The sequence below is a fragment of the Leptonychotes weddellii genome, chromosome 14, assembly GCF_054177405.1.
Source record: "Leptonychotes weddellii isolate Sample4059 chromosome 14, ASM5417740v2, whole genome shotgun sequence".
NCBI classification, from domain to species: Eukaryota; Metazoa; Chordata; class Mammalia; order Carnivora; family Phocidae; genus Leptonychotes; species Leptonychotes weddellii.
In genome coordinates, this window is record NC_138382.1 from 73,780,420 (window position 1) to 73,794,549 (window position 14,130).

Sequence of the window (14,130 nt, forward strand, 5' to 3'; positions counted from 1 at the left end):
TAAGCAAACACCAATTCAGGTTTGTCCAATGAAGACATTCTGTTGGACTCCATCTCAGTTTCACAATACAAATACATTGGAACCCTTAAAATTAACGTTGGAATAGCACTAACGTTAGCATTGTAAAATAATATTTTGACAAGCACACGCAGGGCTTTTCGGAGGACATTTCTTGACCCCATGATACCATTGGTCTGTGGAGTAATGAGCTTTGTTATAATGAGGATTTCATCCTGTTTTTTTTCTAGAAAACAGTTGCTCTTATCTGATAATGCTTTTTTTTTTTTTAAGATTTTATTTATTTGACAGAGAGAGAAGGAACACAGCAGGGGGAGTGGGAGAGGGAGAAGCAGACTTCCTGAGGAGCAGGGAGCCGGATGTGGGGCTCAATCCCAGGACCCTGGGATCATGACCTGAGCGGAAGGCAGACGCTTAACCGACTGAGCCACCCAGGTGCCCCATCTGATAATGCTTTAGTAAGTTTCCCACAAAGTATAGAATGTAGGTTTCACTTTTATTTGGTATTGTCTTCGAACCTCTTCTTGTGTTAGTTCTATAAATACATCAGAAAACTCAATAGTACACAGAGAAAAATTCAGTGGTACAGTTATGTTTACCAAAATTATTTGAAAAATGCACTTTATTAGGAAACAAACATCTCCCAAGTTAAACAACTTATTTTTTTCAGTCAAAACGTTTGCCATACTGTATTAGAATGACTGCAGTCATCACTGAAATGAGATACTTCAGCATCTCTCTTATTTTCGTTTCAGATGCAAATATGAATAATTTAACAAAGGAAGATCAGCATTTCAGAATGTAGCTCTTTTATTTATAAATGTGAACCTCCTTTTTTAAAATTTTATTTTTTAAAGATTTTATTTGACAGAGAGCACAAGCAGGGGGGGTGGCAGGCAGAGGGAGAGGGAGAAGCAGGCTCCCCGGGGAAGCCTGATGTGGGACTTGATCCCAGGATCCCGGGATCATGACTGGAGCCAAAGGCAGTCGCTTAACCAACTGAGTCACCCAGGCGCCCTTTTAATTTTATTTTTAAGTAATCTCTCCACCCAACATGGGGCTCAAACTCACGACCCCGAGATCAAGAGTTGCTTGCTCTACCGACTGAGCCGGCCAGGTGCCCCTATAAATGTGAACCTACTTTTTTTTTTCCTAAGATTTTACTTACTTATTTGAGAGATGGGGAGAGCACAGACGGAGAGGGAGAGTGACAGGGAGAAACAGGCTCCCCACTGAGCAGAGAGCCCTGAGATCATGGCCTGAGCTGAAGGCAGACGCTTAATCGACTGAGCCACCCAGGTGCCCCTACATATAAACCTCCTTTAAAATAAAAATAATAATACATGATCTTGTTGAGATGGATAAAATACTCTGACAAGTGCAGACACTCAGAAAAACATACTTTAGGTCTTCATCAAGAGTGGTCGTGTTTGTTTCCTGGGGTCTTAAAGGCCTGCCACTGGCTTCACTCATTCAGAGGCTATTTATATCCGCACCCTCTGTGACCAAGTCAGGGTACAAAGGTTCAAAACCATAGCCTCCTGCCTTCAAGGACCCCAGTAGCAGAGATAAGTTGTACATGAACACAGCCCTGAACCAGAAATTCTGGATGGGGGCAGTTGAAGAGATAGATGACTGTCATGGACTTAGGTGGAGGCTGAGCAGAAATCGGGATAATCCAAGCTGTCTCCGGATTCCTCATCGGATCCTCCCCAGTGTAGCCCAAGACCTGTCTTTACAGACTCATCATCAAATCTCTTTTGGAAGGGCTGAAATGTCATGTAAGTCAATAAATGTTTCATAATGCTGTATTTAAGCATCAACATCTTTTTTTTTTTTTTTAAGATTTTATTTATTTGAGAGAGCGAGCGCAAGCAGGGGGCAGAGGCAGAGGGGGAGAGAAAGGGAGAAGCAGAACCAGGGAGCCCAATGCGGGGCTCTGTCCCAGGTCCCTGGGATCATGATCTGAGCTGAAGGCAGATGCTTAACTGACTGAGCCACCCAGGCGCCCCATCCAACACCTTATTTTAAAATCCTTTTTTCTAGTTCTTAACAAAAAGCTTTTTAGCGAATTAAGAAATTCATTTTACTTTTGGTGATTTCCAAATTATAACCATCCATTTTTATCCCTCCTGGTAGTGAGACTTAGTCTATATTAGGAAGTGGTGCACTGTAGAAGGAACGTCTTTGTGACGCGGTCTGCCTCCTCAGCACGAATCTCCTGACATTTCCCGTGGGGAAGGGATGATGTGGAGATGGTAGGCTGGGCTGGAGAGGCTCACCCTTAGGTGATGACCCAAACCTGACTTTCCAGGACCTGAGATTTTTCTCTTATCCTCACGTCAAAGCGGTGTTCTGAAGCCGTGTTGCCCGATAGAACTTTATGGGTGATGGAAATGTTCAGTGAGTCCATGTGGCTGTGGAGTACCTGAAATGTGGTCACACAACTCAGGACCTGAATTTTTAATTTCATTTAATTAATTTAAAATTTAAAACTTCCCTCCTGAATAGCACAGACCTAGGCCAGAAAGCTTGCACTATACCAAACTTTGAAGTGTTCTGAGAGTGGGCTCTGAAGGCTATCTGGAGTCTTATGTGAGGGCCCAGCTGACCCCAGAGTAATGCTTCTGGGGAATCCCTCCCCACAACCACCTTTAGTGACGGTCCTTTCTGACCCCATGGTGTCAGCTCCTGGGTGCTTGCAGGACCCCCAGGGGAAGCCTACAGGGGAATGGGTTGCTTCTGAGGTGATCACATTGCAGAGTGGCCCGGAAAAGGTCACTGGCGCCAGCTGGAAGGCCAAGTCCAGGGCTCAGCCAGCTCCGGGACAGCTCCCTGGCGGATGAATGAGCGGGAGCCCGCCGACGTGGGGCCACTTCCAGGATGGCTGGGCACTCGGCTCCCAGGCAGCCCCTGCCGACTTGTACCCTCACAGCTAAACTGGGCCCCTTTCCAGGAAGCATCGACTCAGTCTGTACATCCACTGATTTTTCTGTTGGGAATGATTTCCTAAGGGGAGAAAACCATTGTATTGGGTGACGCGTTTGGGGACCTTGTGGAAAAACATGCTGAGGGCTGTTTGTTCGTCTGGAGGGCTTGGCAGGAGGGTGAAGGTTCGTTGGGGCAGCACTCTCCCTCGGCCAGCTTCCGAAGAGTTAACTCGGGGCGCCCGTGACGTCAGTCCTGATCTTTACACCCCTCCACTTGAGCGATCGCCGCCTCCTCACGGGGGCCGGTGCTCATTGGCTGTGGGCAGGACTTCCCCTGGGCCGGCTTTTCGCAATTAAGTAAAAGAGCAGGGCCTGAGCAGCCAATGACAGCTGCGCCCCGGCTTATCTGGAGCGAGCGTGCGGCCCGGGCAGCATTCCCCGGCTCCGCGGCGGCCCGCGCGCCCGGCTCCCCGTCAGCATGCTCTGCCTGTGCCTGTATGTGCCGCTCATCGGGGAGACCCAGACCGAGTTCCAGTACTTCGAGTCCAAGGGCCTTCCCGCCGAGCTGAAGTCCATCTTCAAACTCAGCGTCTTCATCCCCTCCCAGGAGTTCTCCACCTACCGCCAGTGGAAGCAGGTCTGGAGCGGCGGCGGGCGCCTGCCCGGGGCGGCCGAGTGAATGCATGAGTGGTGGTGGTAGAGGGTGCGCGTGCGCGAACTCCCCCCCGCTCCCAGCCCATGGAAGGGAAAGAATGTGTGAAATGTGCAAGTTATTTCCGCAGTTGTCATGTGGCTGTAGCCGGGAAAGGGTTATGTCACGTCACGGGAATGACTGGCTTTCTTTCATATGACTTCCAAGGAAGACCGGAGTTACTGGGGAGATACCTGTGGGAAATGGAAAGGAATTCTTTACTGGGGATGGGGGAGGGGGGGGAGTTCAAGAGAAACACAGGGCCGCGAAGGGGGACACAGCCCAGCCACTTGGGGCCGTTTCTCAGAGCTGGGGGAGGGAGAGGCAGAGAAGCTCCTGTTGGAGGCCTAGAGTTGGAACTGGAGCTGCGGAGGCTGGAGCTGGCAGGGCTGTGTCCTGAGGAGGGGGAGCCCTCCGAAGACTTCCTTTGGGAGCAGCAAAAATCGTGACATTTTGAAGATGGGGACATGACTCCAGAGCTTGTGGGGAGCCCCTTGCCTCCTAAAGGAGCACCCTGACTTCTCTGTTAATCAGATCTCATGCAGTCTCCCACTGCTCATGATGGCAGTGTAGGTCAGATGGTGTGCTGGGGATGGGGATTAGCATATCCTAGGAAGGAGACAGAAAGTAGGCCCGGTGGTTCTGAGGTAGAAGCAAGGACTTTGAGAATGTCTTGAAATCCCCTGCAGTGAACACATCCTTGGGTTCTCTGTATTACCGCACACCCGCCCCCACTGAGGCACATGGATCGTGTTGGTGGCAGAGAAGCCCAGAAACTGAAAAGCTCTGTGCCTAACATTCGCCTCCTAGATTCTATTTCCGCTCCTGCCATAAATCTAGAATGATAACCATATATGTAATTTGTACCATTCTTAGCTGAGAGCACAGATGTCTGCAGGAAGTTAACTCCAGATAGCAGATGCAAAATGTGCCAGCCTCTGTCTCGCATTCCTGCCACACCCCCGGCGTTGTTCTTTGGATCATGTTAGGTGACATGGTATCTGTCCAGGCCTCCTCCTAGTACCCTCAGTGGCTGAGCAGTCACAAAGGGCCATCAGGTGGTTCAGAGAATAACCATGATCTTAATCATGGGAGAGCACCAGCTAGCCAATGGTCCATCCATTCCGAAACCCACTGGCTCAGAGACTTCTAAAGCCAGATTGGTTTGTGACTAGTGAGCCTGTTTCTCACCGAGAGAATTGGGCAACACAGGAAGACTATGACCATTTTCCTTAGGAGGTTCTTGGTCCAGATTTTGGGGTGTTGCTAGGTTGCAGTGACTCATGTGTGTCACCCACCTTCTTGAGATTAGCTTTTAGGGCGGCAGCGGGATCTCCAGGGAGGTGGCTCTGGAGTCTTAACAGGCCCAGCCTGAATCTCGCCCACCACTTCCCTGGCTGTGTAACCTTGGATAAATTAACCTCTCTGAGCTTGTTTCCTTCTCTGTAAAAAATGGGGGGGATGACAGTACCTGCCTCCCAGAGCTGCTTGAGAGGGTTCAGCAGGGTACTAGGGGTAAAGCATTTAGCGGGCCCTGTGGCACCAGGCCAAGGGCTCGCTCGTTTGGGGAGAATTTCCAGGGGCTGAGCATGCAAAACTGCAGCTGCTGAACAAAGCTCACCTCTAGGGGCAGGCACAGAGTTCTGTTCAAGGGGTCTCTTCAAGCCTTCTTGGGTCAGGAAGCTACTAAGAGCTGGCCTGCTTTTCAGTACCTGGTTATGTCATCTGGCTCCCCTGGGATCAGAGGCCGGCAGTGCCATCAAGCCCATGCCCACACCCAAGAATAGTCCCCCTTGGCTCCTACCAGGGTCCCCTGGCCATGTTTCTGCCACGCAGGCATCAGCAGGGGCCAGGTCTGCCCCCATACCTTTACCCTGGTCACCCATTTGTTCTTGGGCCAGTGCCACTGTTAGGGATAAAAAGAGCAAGCTGCAGCATTCCTCGTGGCATCTGGAGCGCCCGAGGCCATCCCCACATTTGGGCAGAGAGCATGCGGGCTGAGGCTGGGCGCCAGGGACCCTGCTGCAGGGGAACACACAGCTGACCTTGGTTGTACAATAAGTTAGTCTTCAGGACACTTGGAATGAGAAAGTGCCAAGCCGGCCGCTTGCTGGCCTGTGTCTGAAGGGCGCCTCCCAGGGGTGCCTTTTTCCGTTTGCTTGTGAGGGGAAGCAAGATGGGATTTTGCTTGGGTTCTGGCTAGGCCTTGGGGAACCAAGTGGTGGCGTTGGGGATAGAGCTGAGGAAGCATCTCAGGTCCTTGAGGCCACCTCTGTGCATTGGTTAGCACAGTTGTTTCCTGGGGACGGGCCGCCACGAGGAACGAGGAAAAGCTGGGGCCCGAGATCAAGGAGGAAACTTTAACTTTTTTTTAATAGAAAATTGTGCAAGCTGGAGATAAAGACCTCGATGGGCAGCTCGACTTTGAAGAGTTTGTCCATTATCTCCAAGATCACGAGAAGAAGCTGAGGCTGGTGTTCAAGAGTTTGGACAAGAAGAATGATGGTGAGCGTTGCCTCCAGAACCAGTGGCCGCCCGGGTCTCAGGCCTCTTGCGGGCCTGGCCCCTGGCTGAAGCCTTTGTTGTTGCAGGACGGATTGACGCTCAGGAGATCATGCAGTCCCTGCGGGACCTGGGAGTCAAGATATCCGAACAGCAGGCCGAAAAGATTCTCAAGAGGTGAGAACTTTGTCAGCCTCTGTATCTGGTTTAACAAATGCATGATGAAAGAAACGTTCTTGGACCAACCCCGTGGCGCCCTTCACTGTATTGACCCCGTTTCTCTGAACTTCGGCTTCTGGTGGTTTGACGCCATGAGTAGGTAGCTCCTCCCCAGGAGCAGCCGCTCCCTGAGTTCCAGGTCAGAGTCACAAATCACTTGGAAGTGTGCCCGCTCACCGGTGACCCGTGAAGAGAAAAGACCAGTTGGGGGGATTTCAAGTGGGTGAAAGGCGAGCAAGGACCGCTCTCTCTGCCTGGTGGGGACGGGAAGGGGCTCGGGTGGCAGCAGTCTGCGTACGGTGGACTTCTCCCTGAGAATGCTGACTTTTCTCCCCCCTGTAATCAGATGTGCTGCCCCAAGACAGCTCCCGGGGGAGCCCTGGTCCTGGGGGGAGAGCATATATAGTGGCTGTGGCGGGAAATCGCGCAGACTGGCCTTAGGAGCGCTGCCCCTGCTGCCCGCGCCTTTCCAGATCCCCGGGGCCGGAAGCGGCTGGTCAGGGACAGCTGCCTCTCGTCCGGCTCCCTGGGCATTGTGCCGTGCTATGTGCCTGCTTCGCTAACATCTGCTCAGAGCACTTATCTGTGTTTCTCCTCTCTCCTCTGCATCCTCCTTTGTCTGTCTGTCAGAATACGAACGGGCCACTTCTGGGGCCCTGTAACCTAGTAAGTATCCGTGTCACCCTGGTGACCCCCTCCCTCCTGGACCTCTGTGCCTGATCAGAACAGGGTTCTTGTGGGTCACTGTATTCCCGTTTCCGTGCAAAGTGGGGTGTGGAACCACCTCGCCTCTTCACTGGGGCCGAGGCACCTCCCGTGGTTTCCTCAGTGGCCCAGCGCCTGCCCTGGGCTCGCCTGGAGGGGGGGAAGTGCAGCTCACGTATGGGCCTGTTTACCCCGGGGGCAACCGACCATGCGCTTGTCTTGCAGCATGGATAAAAATGGCACGATGACCATCGACTGGAACGAGTGGAGAGACTACCACCTTCTGCACCCCGTGGAAAACATCCCCGAGATCATCCTGTACTGGAAGCATTCCACGGTGAGTCCCGTGCCCCGGGCCGTGAAGGCACTTTCTCCCTCCTCCATTCACACGTCCGCTCTCGAGGCGTCAGCCCCCATCCCGGTGTGGGGGTGAGAGTGGGGTTTTCGGCTTGCCTCTTCTTTAGCACGAGACTCCACTCCTCCGCCAGCCCCACAGAGCCCTCCACGTATGCCCTCCATTCCCCCACGCCAGCCCTGACCACCCAGACACGGGGTTCCCTCTGCCCCAGATGCCCTCCCGCCCCACATGCTGCCTGTCCTTCAGGGTCCGCTCCAGACACCGCTTCCCCAATCCTGCTCGTTCTCCCAAAGCCCGCATGCGCCTGGGGCAGCGGGGACAATACTAAAACAAATAGAGCCATTAAGTTTCTTCCCCCAGCACCCCATTTTTTGTGTCCTTTCTCTCTGTCAAAGAAAATGTCCTGTACATGCTACTCTGTCACCCCTGTCAGCACTGCTGTTCAGAAAGACCCATCACACCTCCCTGGTTGTGGCCATGTTGACCCCCCACCTGTGAGCCCCTTCTTTCGGGGTACGCCCGCCCCATCTGCTGTCTTAGCTACCCCAGACTGTCCGCTCTGGGAGGGGAGGCTGGGGGCGCGCCTCTGGTCTGTCTCCCGCAGTGCCCAGGGCAGGGTCTCACCCTCAGGGCACCTCTGGCTCTCCAGTTGCCTGATGGGAGCAGAGCTGGCTCTGACCAGGCGGGATGCCACCCAGGAGAGCGGCTGTTCTGTAGGCATTGCAGTCTCTGATATTTGCCGAGGCCTTGTGCAATGTTCTGCCAGCGTGATCTGGTTCCACATCAGGTTTCAGAATTTTTACCCCTGACTTGACCCTTTCAATACAGGCAGTCTGGTGATCCTCAGCTAAAATGCCTTTGTAAGCCGTTCTTGCAAGAGCCGGGGGCAAGTCTCTGCAAGGCTGTCCAAATGGTTTTATAACCGCTTTCTTCCAGCCTCGCTCTCAGATTCTCTCCCTGGGCCTCTGCAGGGCTCACACAGGGGTCGGAGCTGTACCACCTCCACACGGTGAATGGGAAGGGGCATACTCATACCCCCACCCTGGGCCTGGGGCATTGTCACCCTCTGTGTGGCCCCTGGGGCCCGGCCATTCTGGACGGTGCCAGGTTACGGACCTGGCTGTCTGCCAGCAGCTTGGCCACGAGCATCAGGAGCCTGCTTGTTTTATCTCTGCTGGTCTTCCTTGCAGATCTTTGATGTGGGTGAGAATCTGACGGTCCCCGATGAATTCACCGTGGAGGAGAGGCAGACAGGGATGTGGTGGAGACACCTGGTGGCTGGAGGCGGGGCCGGGGCTGTATCCAGAACTTGCACGGCGCCCCTGGACAGACTCAAGGTGCTCATGCAGGTACGTGGGAAAACGGGCCTCAGACCACCCGGTTTCCACCCCGAGGGTCCTCAGTGAGTCGGTTTTCTCCTCTTTTGTCTTTTGCTCTTTGGGCTCATACTTTTCTAACCCAATAAATTAGATTGGAATTATTGCTCAGACAAGGGCAACAGAAGATCCAGGTCTAAGCGCCCTTTTGCATGTAGTTTATTTCATCTTATCCAGGGCACGAAAGCCAGGGGTCACATTACAGGGCTGAAATGTGGACAGGTGAAGCCAGTGAGAACCGGGGTGGCAGGAACCTGTTGCCCTGGGCACATCTTGTGTAGGCAGCACACGGGGTGGATGCGAGCAGACCCCCACCTGGCCCAGACACCTTTACCTTGGCCGGGTGCCCAACTCCACGTCCGCAGGGCAGAGATAAGCTAGGTCCACGTCAGGGACAGGCTTGCGAAATTGACCTGCACGAGGATGCCCTGTCGGACTTCAGTGTCGCCTGAACGTGTCTGCCCGCCCCGCCCCCCGGCCTTTTGCTTGTGTGCAAGTGCTGGTGTTTCTGAGCCCTGCTCAGAAAAGGTGCCATCCTCTTGGGATGATGAGCACTGGGTCTTGTATGGAAGTGATCAATCACTGAGTTCTACTCCAGAAACCAAGATCACACTGTACATTAACTACCTAAAATTCTTTATTTATTTTATTTTTTGTTCAAGATTTTATTTACGTGTCAGAGAGAGAGCATAAGCAGTGGGAGCGGCAGGCAGAGGGAGAAGCAGGCTCCCTATTGAGCAAGGAGCCTGATGCGGGGCTCGATCCCAGGACCCTGGGATCATGACCTGAGCCAAAGGCAGAAGCCTAACCGACTGAGCCACCCAGGCGTCCCACTACCTAAAATTGTTTTAAAAAGAAAAGAAAGGAAGAAAAAAAGGTGCCATCCTTTCCTCCCCATCTTGCCCTCCTGAGCCTGCGTTGTTTTGAAGCCTGTTAAACATGAACTCCCTTCTCTTGCAGAAGTGGGGGGTGGGAGGGCGGAATGGTTTGGGGAGAAACGCTTTGGGGAATGAAACCTGACTGGGGTCCCGCCTTCACAGCTATGTGACCTCGTGACCTGCTTCCTCACTCCAGTGCCTGGACTTCCATTCCTCTGTAAAACCCAAGGGGCTTGAACAAATTGTCTCCCCAGTACCTGGGATGGGCCTTACAGTGATCCATGGTTTTATGATGGTTGAAACTGGTTATGGGTTTGGAAAAGCCCAGTATATGACTCTCGGCACTTCTGTACGTGTTTGAAATTTTTCCATGGTAAAAAGCTCAGCTGAAGAAATGTGGTTAAGGTAGTGGCCGCGGGGTGTTTAGCACAATGTTGACACACAGGAGGTGCCCCGTGAAGAACGAGGGTAGCCATGTTGGATTCTCCCGGTGCCGAGTTAGCCTTCAGAACCCGGCCAGGAGAGAGCTGCCTGCTGACCCCGATGTGCGGGCCTGCGGGAGAGGCTCTCTGTCCCATGATGGCCGCCCCCTGGCCACGGGCTTCTTTCTGACCACTTGTCCTTCCCTCCTCAGGTCCACGCCTCCCGCAGCAACAACATGTGCATCGTGGGTGGGTTCACCCAGATGATTCGAGAAGGTGGGGCCAAATCCCTCTGGCGGGGCAACGGCATCAACGTCCTCAAAATTGCCCCCGAGTCGGCCATCAAATTCATGGCCTACGAGCAGGTGAGGACCCCGCTTCCCCAGGCGAGGCGCCTGTCGTCAGCTGTTTCCTGAGCTTCCCTGGGCCGAGGTCCCTGCCCTGCTGATGCCCTGGAAGCTGGAGCCAGTCACTGTACCCAGGGGACAGCAGGGAGAGGCAGGTGGCTGGGTCCGGCCCCCACTCTGCTGCCAGCCCCAGCATGGGTCAGTTCCTTCTATTTCTGGACAGTGTCAGATGTGTCAGGAACACCAGGTCTTGGCTCTGGGAGGAACCCTGGGGCAGGGGCAGCTGAGCTGGTCTCGGGGGTATATCCATTCATTTGCTCTCTCTTCTAGATCAAGCGTCTCGTGGGGAGTGACCAGGAGACTCTGAGGATTCACGAGAGACTTGTGGCAGGGTCCTTGGCCGGGGCCATCGCCCAGAGCAGCATCTACCCGATGGAGGTGAGGGCTGCCTTGGTCCTAGAGTGGGCAGTGCGCATGGGGTGAGGGTGAGGAGTGGGCCGTGCTCACGCTCCCATCACTCCTTTTGGGTTCTCCAGGTTCTGAAGACCCGGATGGCCTTGCGCAAGACAGGCCAGTACTCAGGCATGCTGGACTGTGCCAGGAAGATCCTGGCCAGAGAGGGAATGGCTGCCTTCTACAAAGGCTATGTTCCCAACATGCTGGGGATCATCCCCTACGCTGGGATAGACCTAGCCGTCTACGAGGTGAGGCCCTAGAAGGCTCAGGCTCCTTGACCAAGTAGCAGAGATTCAGAAACCCCTCCTACCCAGGCCCCTGCCTGGTCTCACTCCATGACAGACACTGGGGGATGGCTGCAGCAAGGAACCAAGCGTGTCTCCTTCCAGACTCCTCTGTTCTCTGCAAGGGTCTCCTGTCACACTGCCTGCCCCTGGCAGCCCCCAGGTTCTGCAGCCTCAGGGACTCAAGTGGGCAGATCACCAGACTACGACGCCAGGAGAGCTCACTGGGCCCCCAGCAGACTTCCGACCACAGAAGTCAGGCTCTCTGGGTGGGGAGGTGGCTGTTGCCCCGCCTCGTCCCCACTCCCTGTCCTATCCAGGAATCCCCAGTGACAGCAGAAACAAAGGGCAGGCATGCCAAGCGAATCCGGTTACAGTAGCCTCGAGGATCCCATATGACAAGGAAATGCCTCCTGTGCGGATCCAATAACTACACCCCCACCCCCAGACCCTCGTCTCTTCTTGCCTCGTAAGCTTTTTCTGGGGCTCACGGGCACTTTGCCTCATCCCTGTCCCCCTTTCCCCTGCCAGACGCTCAAGAATGCCTGGCTACAGCGCTACGCCGTGAATAGCGCGGACCCTGGTGTGTTTGTGCTTCTGGCCTGTGGCACCATGTCCAGCACTTGCGGCCAGCTGGCCAGCTACCCACTGGCCCTGGTCAGGACCCGGATGCAAGCCCAAGGTAATGCTGGTGCTGGGCCAGGCCCCAGGGACCCATCTCCCCGGGCAGGTTGGGCTCCAGGAAGGAGCTGGTAAAGCCCTGATGGGTGCCTCTCTCACGACAGCCTCCATTGAGGGCGCTCCAGAGGTGACCATGAGCAGCCTCTTCAGACAGATCCTGCGGACCGAGGGGGCCTTTGGCCTGTACCGGGGGCTGGCCCCCAACTTCATGAAGGTGATCCCAGCCGTGAGCATCAGCTACGTGGTATACGAGAACCTGAAGATCACCCTGGGTGTGCAGTCGCGGTGATGGGACGGTGGGGGCAGGGGGGGCAGCCCCGCCTCGCGCGGCGGACTCACGGATCCTGGGCCCGCAGCCCCGGGATATGTAGCCATCCATTCTGTGAATGTGCCAACACTAAGCTGACTGAAGCCAAGCTGTGAAAAGCCTGGGATGCGCCCGCAAGGCAGTGGGGCAAGGCCCAGCAGGCCCACCAGGTGTGTCCTGACCCCGGCTGGCCGGCACATCCTTTCCAGGGGCCAGCAGGACACGGGCACACGCACGCACGCGGGGACGGGACATTGCCCGCGGTGCCTGCTGGACAGTGGGGCCCAGAGCCGGCTTCGTTCTTCCATCTCGCTGCCAGACCACCAGCCGCAGGCCCTGCCCTCTGGCCTGCTGGTCGCCTACCCCGTGCCCGCCTTGCTTCCTTCCTCGCTGCTGTGTTAGTATGGTAGGAGGAGGGCCACCAGCCCTCTCGCCGTGTTAGCGCTCGCTCCTCTCCCCTCAGTCCGTGGGGGCCTCACGCCCTGGCTTCCTGGCCTACGGGTTCCCCTCTGGCTAGGTTGTGCAGGGCGAGAGGGAGGAGTCTGGCTTCTGTGCTCACCCTCATCTGAGCCCCGCTGTTGGCCTCTGAGCTCCCCAACAGATGGGCCCCTGGATGTGCGTGTGCATGCAGGGCGCAGGGCCAAGCCCCTGCATTGGCTGCCCGCCTGGCCTCCCGGTGCATGGCTTCACGGAAGGCAAGGGCCGGCTCCCGCAAAGCAGAGGGCCTTGCTGCTCCTGCCACCAGGGGTGTCCTGGTGCTCTGAGCTGGCCCCAGACTCCATCAGGACTGGCGCCGGCTCAGAACCACCTCCCTGTCCCCGCTCTGGAATGAGAGCCGGGTGGGCACCACGGAGCTGCAGGAAGGGCAGCCCCTGTCCCGCGTCTGCGCACCCTGATGAGAGGAGGAAAAGGTGTTCAAGGCCTTAATTATGTATTGTTGGGCAAAGGGTTTTGTTCAGAAGGACGAGCTGGACAAATGTGTACGTTCTGTGCTTCCCGAGGGAAGACAAAGGGGGTAGAGAGCCTGGCTGACTTCATTAAAGTCTGTTTCCGAGCCTCTGGGGATTCGTGTCCAATCCCAATCGGGGCAGAGTGGGACCAGCCTCACATTCCACTGATGCAGGGTGTCACTGCTTGGAGCCTATTTATTTCGTATTTATTTGAACAGAGTTATGTCCTAACTATTTTTATAGATTTGTTTAGTTAATAGCCTGTCATTTTCAAGTTCATTTTGTATTCATATTTATGTTCATGGTTGATTGTACCTTCCCAACAGCCTCCAGGTGGGGTGGGGAGAAGGGAGGAGGGGCCGTGGGAGTGACCTTTCCTGCCACTGGCCACGCTGACGTCAAGTCTGTCCAAAGAAATTCCTGGGAACTGGCGACAGATAAAAGGTCAGGGGGGGAGGGGCCCTGGTCAGGGGGGATGACCTTGGGCGGGCTGGGACAGGGCTCGCACCCAGGAAGCCTTAGGATCTGAGGGTTCAATAAGGGGCAGGAAGAGTGGCAGAAATCTCAATTCCACTGAAGATGAAAGTCCAAACCATTTCTTGGGCTGGGAGGATCTCTTTATTTTATCCTTTCGAATGACAAGGCGCTGAGGGGCCTATCACTGTGAGTTTGGGGTGGGAGCTCCAGGAGAGGGCGGCCAATACCCCGCCCCTGCCTGTGAAGTGGGCTCCCTCCCTCCCTCCCAGACCCCCCCGCCCCGCCGCCGCCACCCCTGCTCAGCAATGCTGGTCAACTTGCGACTCGAGGTCGCATTTCCATTCCACCATAATGACCTAGTGAGGACAATGCAAATAGGATGCAAAGATCAATGCAAAAATTACTGTTATATATCAGTCTAGCGATAACTGGAATTTGTGAAAAAGCAAAGAATTGGAAGTTGTCACTTAAAACAGCCTTCTAATAAAGTTGTTTCAAAGCTGATGACGGAGCCATGATTTATCTGGTA

At 54.8% G+C, this 14,130-nt stretch overlaps 1 protein-coding gene across 6 annotated transcripts in view; it reads left to right on the top strand.

The window, feature by feature from the left end:
* SLC25A25 (solute carrier family 25 member 25) overlaps positions 1–14,105 on the top strand; it is a 35,246-nt gene extending 21,141 nt beyond the window's left edge. For 2 of the 6 annotated variants that reach the window (XM_081803687.1, XM_006744136.3), the window contains exons 2-11: positions 6,018–6,144; positions 6,231–6,318; positions 6,991–7,026; positions 7,291–7,402; positions 8,614–8,772; positions 10,312–10,464; positions 10,777–10,884; positions 10,983–11,150; positions 11,718–11,868; positions 11,972–14,105. In XM_081803687.1, the coding sequence (XP_081659813.1) occupies positions 6,018–6,144; positions 6,231–6,318; positions 6,991–7,026; positions 7,291–7,402; positions 8,614–8,772; positions 10,312–10,464; positions 10,777–10,884; positions 10,983–11,150; positions 11,718–11,868; positions 11,972–12,156 (1,287 nt within the window). In that variant the 3' untranslated portion in view covers positions 12,157–14,105. Of the gene's footprint in view, positions 1–1,890; positions 3,586–6,017; positions 6,145–6,230; positions 6,319–6,990; positions 7,027–7,290; positions 7,403–8,613; positions 8,773–10,311; positions 10,465–10,776; positions 10,885–10,982; positions 11,151–11,717; positions 11,869–11,971 lie in introns of those variants that run through there. The other 4 variants (XM_081803688.1, XM_006744137.3, XM_031039992.2 and 1 more) reach the window with 3 other exon arrangements.
* The last annotated feature ends 25 nt before the right edge of the window (positions 14,106–14,130 follow it).